Here is an 11,586-nt window from a genome sequence, read left to right as displayed (position 1 = left end):
TCACAGCAACCAATTAAAATACATTTAAACAGCAGAATAATAAACCAGTTCATCCAATATTTAAAGGGCCCAAGAGCCAGTGTGGCGTAGTGACTAAGGTGTTCGGGTCCAGGTGTTCGGGCAAAAGGCGGGATACTACTACTACTACTACTACTACTAATAATAATAATAATAATGTGTTGGACTGGGAGTCAGGAGATCTGGGTTCTGGTCTTCACTTGGCCATGGAAAACCACTGGGTGACTTTGGGCCAGTCACAGACTCTCAGTCCAACCTACCTCACAGGGTTGCTGTTGTGAGGTTAAATGGAGAGGACAAGGGTTATGTACGTCACCTTGGGTTCCTTAAGAGGAAAAAAGGTGGGATATAAATGCAATAATAAAATAAAATAAATAAATAAAAATTAAACAATGGAGTCCAGGCTAGGCTGTCCTGGCATGGGGAAGCATGAGCACTCATAGGTGGTTTTGTATCACATCAGGTAAAGCAGGGTCACAACACTGTAAAGAACTGTCAGGACCTTGGACAGCATACTACAGGAGACACTGGCCAGTTTTGGACATCACGGGGTGGGGTGAGGGTGGGAAATAAGCCACCATTCCACACTTCTTGAGTCTCCAGTAAGAAGGGGCCCCAAAAGTGGGGAAGCGTAGATCTCTCTTAAAAGGACTTACTGGAGACTTGGGGAAGTTGGAATGGAAGCAGGGCACCCTCAAGTGTCAGATCAACACTGAAAATCCTGGGGATCACCTTGCAAAGGATGCAATCTGGTCCTCTTTTCCTGATGTCTGTCAAATTAGCCTGCATGCAATCTTGCCTTGTCAATTACCATATAAGTTTCATACTGCAGTTTGTTCCCCTTTGACAGCTGAAACATACAAGGCAATAGGCAAGGCAGGACAATATATTTTTCACAGCTGCAGCTGCATCAATGGGAAAGTGATGTACAGATCTATCTGTAAGTGTCTGGATTTGGCACCTGGCATGCTGGGGGCCTGTCCTTGGCTAAGCCAGTGATACAGTTGCCATTAGGTTCATTCAGCCCCTTTGTGGTAAGTTGAGCTATGGCCACCTACATATTGTCCATTGAATCCTGGCATTCTAGGAAGCCATGTGCCACCTATATTGTAGAGCCAGACTTGCCACTTGGGTGTTAGGATCATGCTTGTTCTCCCTAGTGTGGGGGAAGGAGTTTCAGGAAGTCAATCAGATGCAGAATAAGAATAAGAAGCAGAATTAGAAAATTACCAGACAAGACAGGAAGCAGGAGAGGAGATCCTCCAAGACTCTTCAGGAGTCAAGGGGAAATCTTCCCAGGAGTTTATCAGAGAGAATGCCAACAACTCAGAGCCCATCCTCCATGGTCCTTGGGAACTCAGTCACTATCAGAGGGGGAGGGGTCTTTGGAGTTGACAGACTCTAGACTCCGCCGCAGGGTAGAGTTGTGAGCAGGTGAGAAGTGGTCTGCCAGGCTAGCCACTCACCAAAAGTTCTTGAAAAATACCCTCCCTGAGCTAGTGTGGCTCTTGGACTATGTGGGAAATTATCCCATTAAGTAGAAAGGGCAACTGCCTAGCTTAGTTACCCTAATTAAGCTTAGAGGAAAGCTCCTAGCATTCTCACTTCCTTCAGGTGTGAAGAGATGTTTATTTGCTGAATAAAGCTTCGTGGATTACATGGCAGACCTCTTTATTGTCTTGCATCTCAGCGGGAGGCTTGGAATCATGACATTTGGGATGCTGGATTAGATGGTTTCCTCAGTGTGATCCAGCATGTCTCTTTGTAAGGGTAGTATCTGTCAGGGACCAGTGAACATAAGACTATAAGAACAGAAGAAGAGCCATTCTGGATCAGTCCAAGAGTCATCTAGTCAAGCCCTCTGTTCACACAGTCTGTCATCCAGGGACCCACAAGCAGGACCTGAGTGCAACAGTACCCTCCCACCCATGTTTCTCAGCAACAGGAGCATCTAGGCTTATTGTCTCTGCTACTGGAGGAAGCACATAGCCATCAGGACTAGTAGCCATTGATAGCCTTCTCCTCCAGGAATTTATTCAACCTCCTTTAAAAGCCATCCACTACATCTTGTGGTAGTGAATTCTATAGTTTAACTATGTGCTGTGCGAAGAAGTACTTCCTTTTCTCTGTCCTGATCTCCCACCATCAGCTTCATGGGATGACCCCAGGTTCTGGTATTATGAGAGAGGGAGAAAAATGTCTCCCTATCCACATTCTCCACACCATGCATAATGCTATCAATGATGTTATTCTAGCATAAACCAGTGCTGCGCAATGTAACTAGTAATGACTAGCTCAGAGGATTTGCTGCTAAAATTCAGCAATAGTATGGCAAAGAATCACCATCTTTTTGCTGTCACGCCACCAAATATCACCAGAAAATCACCACTTTTTCTTGTTGTCCTAGCAGGCACTAGTTATGTTTTCTGAGTGTTGGTTTATGCTACTGCAATGTCATTAATACTAGCGCTGGGACACTGTTAGACTCCCCTATGTTTTTATCTCATTGTAAAGGCAGAACTAATCGCCCAAATAATGTAACAAACAAATGCTGGCTGCTAAATATATTTGATAAATAGCTCAAGATATGATACATACTTATTTATGACACTGAGGTTCAGTGTTAGAGTGTGGGTAAGCCTGTAAACTAGAATGCCTGCACCATTTTTTAGTGAAATACTGTTCAAGAAATACAGAAATAAGCCCCTTGTAGTTAGGAAGAAAGCAGACAAATGATGATTGCTTTCTAGAAAGCCTAGAAGGGGATTCAAATGAATACAAGGAGATTATTAGAGTTAGAAAACATTTGAAAATCACTTTTGTGCATTGGGAGTTATATTTAACAGAAAAAAACAGAAATATGGAAATAGCTGTCACATCATCATCTTCTAGCATACAAACAGGGTTGCATTAGTGTCAGATGACTGTGAGTTAGAATTCATTTAAACCCTTTCTACTCTTTTACATAGGAGTCTATGAACTGCCTTATACTGAGACAGAGCCATATAAGCCCAGTATTGTCAGCACTGACTGGCAGCGGCTCTCCAGGGTTTCAGGCAGGAGTTTTTCCAGCCCTACCTGGAGTCACAGGGGATTGAATCCGGGACCCTTTGCGTGCAATGGAAGTGCTTCACCACTGAGCTATAGCTCCCTGCTATTTTAATATAGCTATGTCAAAATATGTATTTATGGGGCAGTGTCTTATTGTGCCCATGCACCACTGGGAGTGATGGTTTGCACAACAGGGCTTTGTGGTTCTACATGTAACCCAAAACTTCTGGAATGGGGCAGGTCAGTGGAGCTTTCAGAAGGAACTGTTTCTGCTTGTTTCTAGGATTATTTTTAGAACTGCAGATGGTCCATTGTGCTGGTGGTTGCTCCTATTGGAACAAAAGAAAAAGTGGGAGTGCAACAGCAGTAAAGGATACTGCCCATGATACTTCTCCAGCATTTTTCCAGATAGAACTTCTCAAAGTTATTTATGCTCTTTATTTTTAAAAAATTAAAATATCATTAAAAAAGAGCTAAGAACATACAAGGACAAAACAGCAGCAGCAGTAGCTGAAAGTTTAAGAGCCTAGCTTATAAACACTTGGCTGAATAAAAACACACACACCTCTAAAATTAAAACACATGTGTGGTAGACAAGCAGATCTCCAGGGAAGAGTATGCCACAGCTCTGGGGCCACTACAAAGAAAGCCCAGCTCATAGCAGATGATTATCTAGTATTCAAAAAATGTGGTACCAGCTACACTGATAAATCTTAAATCTTGGGGGGCAGGGATCATAAGCAGCAGAAGCCAGTAAGGTAGTTTGCTAGCTGGAACTGCTATTGGTGGGATAGATGGGGGATAGATGGGGAGGCAATGGTAGAGGAGTGTGTGTTTGAGGTACTGCAGCCAACACAATGGAAGTGTAATTTTGTTGAGTGGATTGTTGCCTGCATGGGTGCAGACTACTGTCTTCAGCAGAGGTGGCTCTCCATTCAGCAACTCTGCTACTGGCTGTGGCACACCCTAGCTCCACTACCACCCTGCAGTGCCTAAAGATGTATTTATTTATGGCATTTCTACAGGCCACCCAATAGCAATGTTCTCTGGGCAGCTCACAAACATATAATATAATAAAAGGTAAGGGCAGGAATTCCACTCTCCCCATATTGCCACTCAGAAGCCAGTGACAGTTTCACTTAGCAAATCACCTCACCACAAGGATGGAAAAAGCGCTTCTTGAGATATTCTTGACCCAGACTGTTTGGAACTTCACATGTCAAATCCAGAATTTTGAATTGTTCTGGAAACAAATTGGAAGCCAATAAAAGTGTTTTAAAATAAGCGTAGTATATGAGCACCCATCTGCTGTGGTTGTAAATACAAACATATTTGTGGGGTATTTTATTAAGGCAGGATCTACACCACTGCTTTAAAATGGTTTATAACAATAGTGACAACTGTTGGGGGCCAAGACACACTCCATGTACAGTTTTCAAACCATTTCCAAAGTGTTTGGTGTAGATCTGGCCTAAGACATTTTTCATTGTATCCTGGGGTGGTAGAATGCCCCACAAACAACCATGTGTCTGTAGTGTCAGAAATATATACTGTCAAGGTAAAATTTTAGGTAAAAAGTTATTATTACTAAGAATTAAGATTTTTAGCTCTTGTGGGGTATTTTCTAAGCCCATAACAAATCTGTCTTTGTGAGGTAAATATTCCCCAATGGAATCCCATAGCTTGTGCCAAACTACTGACACCCAGAGTACTTATGCCTGGTTCCCTAAACCTGGTTTTTGGAACATAAAGACACCCCAAAAGCAAAAATCAATAGATTCTGAGGATATTTTATGCCCCATTTTGTGTGTCCCCCCCCCAGAAAGAAAACGGTTAAGTGGTAAGAGGCTGAAATTTGATGACCCAAAAAAACAGTGTTGTGGGAATCTATGTTATAAGTCTACTTCTGGGTAGTTTATGCGATGAAATGTGAATTGGGGGCAGCCTGTCAGGCCACCTTGTTGTAGCAGGGTTAAGGACAGTCCCACACACAGCACATTACAACAATTGAACCTAGAAACCACAAAATCTAGAAACCACAATGGCAGTAGCTCTATTTTCCAACGGAGATACAGCTAACAAACTAAGCAAAGTTGTGAGAAGGCATTCGGAGATACCTGAACATTCAGTAGAATTGTTGGATCGAAGAGTACCCCCTAAACTACAAATCATCATTGTGCAATTTCCTTATTCTGAGAAATTTGCCATCTGCAGCCCTCTTTCCTTAACAGATTGGTTCAGAAGAAAATCCATGTATTTCAATGGAGTTCATTTCTCAATAAGTGTACTGGGGATTGTGGCTGAGCTATTGTGGCCTGTGCTGCAAGCTACAATTAGAGGCCAAAGAGAAACCTGAAGATTCCAGCCTGCTTAGTTCTCTTATGCTTCACCCCCTTCCCCAATTCCAAGTCCATAGAATAAGCCATAAGACTGCAACAAATGCCCTACATTTTCAATATGGGCACCAGAAAATTGGCATTAGTTAACCACCACCTGCCTGCTTGCCTCTCTTCTCATTTGCTATCTTTGCTCCCCTCCTCATACTTTTTCTTCCCCTCAGCAATATAGAGGGGAAGAAAGGGAGCTATGGGAATTCTTCACTTTTAAGTTGGGAAAGCCAACTGTCCTGTTCCCCATCCTCTTCAAATTTTATTCCTTCATATATTGTGGCAGTGATGATGTATGGAGTAAGCACAAAAGAAGAAGGAGATCCTTCACAAAGGTACTTTGTGAAGAAAAGTAAGGATAGACGTGGGCCATGGCTAGACCAGGCCTATATCCCAGGAACATCCCTGGGCATCCAAATGACACACAGGGGATCCTGGGAGCAGGCAGGGAAGACCCCTCCATTTGCCTGGGATAATCCTTAGGTCTAGCTAACGCTGTGGTTTGCATGAAAGGGCAACCCAGTGTACAGGTTGAGTATGGGTTGCGGTTGAATCAGGGGTTGTCACTACTTGAGAACTCCACACTATGGTTTAACTTTTGGTTGTTAATCATGAAAAACCCAGAGTTTACAACTAAAGAACAAACCATGGTTTCTGTTCCTGGGTGGTTATGAGAACAAGGCTATTATTGTTTTTGTTGGATTCTCCCCTCCCACTTAGTTCTTGCTGATCTTGGCAAATTAACTGGGCATTGAAAAGACATTGTCTTCTTTTTTCCCTAGGTAAAATTGGAAGTGCTTGAAATTAATAAGAACCAGTGTAGTGTAGGGGTTAGAGTGTTGGACTGGGACTCAGGAGATCCAGGTTCTAGTCCCTACTTAACCATGAAGTTCACTGGGTGACTATGGGCCAGTTACTGATTGTCAGCCCAATCTACCTTATAGGGTTGTTGTGAAGGTAAAATGGAGAGGAGGAGGACATTGTACACCATTTTGGGTTCCTTGCAAGAGGAAAAAAGGTAGCATATAAATGTAACAAACAAACAAACAAATAAATAAATAAATAAATAAATAAGGAAGTGCCTGCAATGAGGGAAGCAGCACCATAATGAAAGTCTAAATTGCTGACCATAAAGTCATCATATCATGACTTTATAATTCATGAAATTTCTTCAGGGATTTGTATTCGAATGGCACACATTTCCTTTAAGCATGATATTGTTTTGCAATTTCCAAAAATTAATTGAAAGGCAACAGCAAGAATACTTTCATAGTAGCACAGGGCAGTAGAGATATTTTCAGAATGGAAGTAGTGACAGTCGTATTTATTTGCTTTATAAACAGAAAACATGATGGATCAGGTTTCTCTTAGCAAAATCCCTGGGGCAAGGGAGCGAGCAAAAAGTGCTCCAGCTGTTTTAGCAATTTGTGTGGACACTAAACAGAGTGAAGACACCCCGACAGCAAGAGTACTGAACAAGATCACCTTAGAAGAAATAGATAACAAATTGTCAGTGAGTCCATACTCTGACACATGGCAGTTTCCACGAAGAATACAACCATGTTCTAGGGTGACGAGATTTGATGCATCACCATTACTGCAGGATGAAGAGAAAAAAGGTAATAGATGTATAATGGAATGAGCACATATATAAAGTGGTTTTAGATAATAAAAATGAAGCTTTTGACATAGGTTTTCAAAGTTAGATAATTCAGCTGGGGTGATTTAGAATCCTAAGTGGAAGTCAATAGCATTTTAATTTATAGCTATAGTCTATATACGTTTCCCAGCCTATTTAACACTTTTAAGTATTAATGTGTCTCCCTGCTTCTCCAAGCTGTTTTTTTAAAAAAATAGAAACAACTTTCTTACCGAACTAGTAAAAAGTTCAGTTAGGCCTTAGCTAGACCTAAGGTTTATCCGGGATCATCCCGGGGTCATCCCTGTTCATGTAAATGACACACAGGGGATCCTGGGAGCAGGCAGGGACGACCCCGGGATGATCCTGGGATAAACCTTAGGTCTAGCTAAGGCCTAACTGTCCTGCAAGGAGCTCTCTCCTTCTCTGGAGTTGGCCACATCTTGTCTTCTAACTAGTCAAAACCAGTTCCTTGTTAACATTACTACATACATAACAAGTATTAGGCCCCATTCACACATGTACGGAGGAGTAAGTAGGAGAACTACAGAGAGGGAATGGGTAATGGAACCATGACAAGTGGGCTCATCACATGTATAAAAGATGTATAAAATAAAAGAGGCATCTGACCAGAGAAAAAGTCCATGCCGGCTAGAGGATCACCAGAAGTGTCAGGCCATATCTAGACCTAAGGTGTATCCCTGGATCATCCAGGGGTCAAACCTGTTCATCTAGGTGACACACAGGAGATTCAGTGCTCAGGCAGGGGCGAACCCTGGATGATCCCAGGATAAACCTTAGGTCTAGCTGTGGCCTCAGTCTTGCCAACGGTTATCAAAATGAGGCCAAAAACTGACCAGATGACCTGTGTGCCTGCCTACTACTCTACTTTGCTGTCCAATTGCTAACTCATGTTGGGTTCTTAAGGTTCTTTATATTTAAACTGGAGTTGGATAGGACAGCCTTTCAAACAGACAGTGTCTTCAAGCAGAGGGCAGTCCTAGGGCAGCCCTTCAAAAGAAGACACATGGTCACCCTAGCTCAAAGTAGCTTCAAGAGATTCTCTCTTTAGAAGAAGTTCCTTAACTGCGGTGCTGCCAAATAAAGGACCCTGTCCTTTGTTTCCACCAACAAAGCCTCTTTGGGTGGTGTGAGATACAACAGGTCCTAAGAAGCTTATGTACTCCTTCTATCTTGTTCTTGGTGTCGTTCATATGGTAAGGCTGTTTCCATTGAGAAGCCAGGGCTGAATCCAGATTGTAAAAGTCCCAAATGCTCAGCTTCATCCCAGAAAGCCTGGAGTTGAGTTGCCACCACCTGCTGTAGGGCCTTATTCAAAAATGAAATATTAGATACTAGTCAATCATCATCTAGGGTGGTAGAATTGATGATTTTTTAAATAATGGTCTTACAATTGCTTCCTTTAATGAAATGGGCACAACCCTTGTGCAAGGAAGTGCTTATTATCAGCATTACCACCCATCTGCTCAGCCCTTTTCTAGCAACTTTTACTAGCCAAGATGAACATATGCCCAACGAGTAGATGATTGATCTCACCTCTCCATATGACTTGCCCACATCTACAGGCTGAACAAACTGAAGCTCATCCATCAAAACTAGACAAGCATAAGCATTAAACCATCAAGTACTTTTAAAACACTGTAACAAACAGGAGAGTAAGAGTACAACCAACTGGTCAAGCCGAAGTTGGCACCCTTATCCCATATAACCAGTCACAGAAAGAGAGTGCATATATTTGTACAAAGAAACCTGTCCCAGGTTTCTTGAGTGATGTATTCCACATTTTGTGTCATACAAACATAACAAATTACTGCTATTCTTCAAAGATTCAAGCACCAGCAATGCTGGTATATGAAATAAAAATAACAGAATTAAAGAGATCACAAATTACTACATGTTGAAGACAGAACAGTATTTCAGGGAGAAGCTGCAGGAGTAAGACTCCTAATTTATATTCTTTTAAAATCCTCTCTTGCTAAGGCTTTCATCACCAAAAGATACTTGCTAAGACTGGGTACTGTTAAAATGATCCATAAAACCCTTTTCTCTTTGTGATCTATGAAAAAGATATTAGAGCTTTAGGTCAAAGAGAGAAGTTTTTATATTCTTGCTATACATGTAAGAAACCTCAATTGATGTCTAGCCCAGCAGGCTCTATAGTCACAGGTGTGGAAACTGGAAATCTATATGAGAAAATGAAAAAAGACTGGCTATGAATAGCTGAGAAAGGGGATGTGTGTTTGTACTGAATTTTTTTTTAATCCTAGCATAGGCATAATTCTTGAAACTCAAATATAGAATTGGGGGGGAAAGAGTTGAGATAATGTTTTGTAAAGGCCACCCAGCTCTTGCAGCTCTTCATCCTGTCTGTATATTTTAATGAATAAAAGACCCTCTTAATTATGTATTAATATAAATGTCTGTCCTCTTTGAAATACATGCACTAAAAATTGCTGCATTAATATTCAATCCAGTGCAGGCTGATGCTCTGATGTCAGTGGCTGGTGAATCCACATTCTCACATTCTGAGTCAGAACTCTAAGGTGTACACCTTGGATAGCTCCTTTAGAGTTTTGATTGGTTCTGACTGAAACCCAGAATGGATTCACCCTCCCACTGACAATGGAACCACCAGACTCCACGGATTGAATCTGTATGCAAGTGTTTTAAAATCTTGTTAAAACAGAGATTGTGATATGACCAGAATCTTTTCTCTCTTGTGTAAAATGATGTATTTAGAAGCATTCATTCACTTTAAATATAGTAACAAGAACAGGAATCTAACCGTGTAGTTCCCTTTCTTTGGGGTGAGCTAAATGTAGAGGCTATGCTACCTTTCCCTATTTCCAAACTGAGGAGGATGGGCAGCGTGCTTGAAAGGCTCAGCCTGTTCCCTCACGTTGCCTGGAATGTGTGAGGCCAGGCCTCTCCTGATGCCCAGGAGGGACAGGTGCTGCTGCTGCCACTGTTTATGAGGCAGTCAGCAGTCAGAGCAGGGAAGGGGTGAGAAAAGGGAGAGACAATGACTCTTCTCAGGATGCTATCTGGTAGGGCTAGCCTATCAGACAGCATTGAAATATGGGTGGGATTGGTCACATGAGTTACACAAAGGCTGGTTGTCCCATGCAAGAGTCAGGATATCTTCTGATTGGCTAAGGATGGCCTGAGGGTGTGTGTGTAACCCTCAGGTTGTGTGCCCCTGCTGTACACAGAAAACCTGGGGAGAAAACCAGATCTACAGCAAACAGGATATGACACTTTGAAAACGTTTTGAAAACTGTACATGAAGTGTGGTCTGGGTTCCAACAGTTGTCATCCATTTTAAAGCAGTAGTGTAGATCCTGCCTTGGTAACTAGACCCACTGAATTTAGTGGGATTTACTTCTGAGGAAACATGGATAGAATTGGGTTGCAATGTCCTTTTCACTGTGAAAAGAACAAAGGGAATTCCAATAATCATTTTAGATGTGGCTTGGATATACAGTAAGTTCATTTACAATGAACACCATAAATTGAAACAGAAATGCATGTTAGTTGTGGTACAATTTTCCATCCAGTATTCTTTCTTTTCTGTGTGGGAAGAGAACCGAAGCAGTTCTTTTCACATATGCATCTTGCTGAGGTCTCCAGATTCCCCCACCCCACCCCACAGTCTTGCATCTTTAAAAACAAGGATTTTGTGTATACATTCCTTGTAAACCCTATTTCTAAAACTCTTTTAGAGATATATGTGATTTACTTCACAAATTTCATTCTGTGTTTGTGCACGTATGTGTGGTGCCTACTACTTGCCTAGTAGTCTAAATCCAAAAGTATTTGTACATACTGTATGTGAATTACTTGTGATGGTTCATTCTTCTGTTAACAATTTCTTTATGAAATATCTTTCTGAAAATTCAGATTAAAAATGTCTACATTGCTTTTGGTGTAAGTAGTATATATGCAGTTCTCCTGTTGTTGTTAATATTTTTTTAAAATAAACTTTCCCTCCTTTCTATTTTTGATAGAGAAAATATGGCTAAGTGATATATTTACCATGGTCGGATCACTGAGCAGAACTATGGAGCGGGAGAAAAATAAACAAAAGCTATCCATTGGGTAATGTATCTAAATGGTTGGAATAGAAATTAATATGTAATCCTCAATCCGCCGTTTATTCTTTTCATTCTTTCAAAATGATCTTAAGATTTGACTGTGCCTTATGACAAGTTATAATTTAATATTTTAATTGTATATTATAACCAATGCATCTTTTCAATTTTTTGACAATGGGATTCTACAAAATCTACAAAAGGAAACTTCACTTGATATGTATCCATCATTTTACTGAAACTATTCTGATGGCATGAGTTGTTGTTTTTTAAGAGTGTATAGGTGTACTTAGAAATAAATCCTATTGAAGTAAGTGGGAAAGCCTAAAACATTTTTATATAACCATATTTTATATTAATGCTAGATCCTCCCCCCCTT

General features: G+C 41.1%; 1 protein-coding gene across 1 annotated transcript in view; it reads left to right on the top strand.

Annotated features, from left to right (window-relative positions):
• Positions 1 to 6,804: 6,804 nt before the first annotated feature.
• The window catches only part of IQCM (IQ motif containing M), a 106,881-nt gene continuing 102,099 nt past the window's right edge, over positions 6,805 to 11,586 (top strand). Inside the window, exons 1-2 of the mRNA XM_063135087.1 lie at positions 6,805 to 7,075; positions 11,124 to 11,214. Coding sequence (XP_062991157.1) covers positions 6,805 to 7,075; positions 11,124 to 11,214 — 362 coding nt within the window. The remainder of the gene's footprint in view (positions 7,076 to 11,123; positions 11,215 to 11,586) is intronic.

Source organism: Elgaria multicarinata, chromosome 10 (genome assembly GCF_023053635.1).
Source record: "Elgaria multicarinata webbii isolate HBS135686 ecotype San Diego chromosome 10, rElgMul1.1.pri, whole genome shotgun sequence".
In the NCBI taxonomy this organism is placed as follows: Eukaryota; Metazoa; Chordata; class Lepidosauria; order Squamata; family Anguidae; genus Elgaria; species Elgaria multicarinata.
The sequence above is the reverse complement of the archived record's forward strand: the minus strand, read 5'-3'. Positions and strand labels throughout refer to the sequence as shown.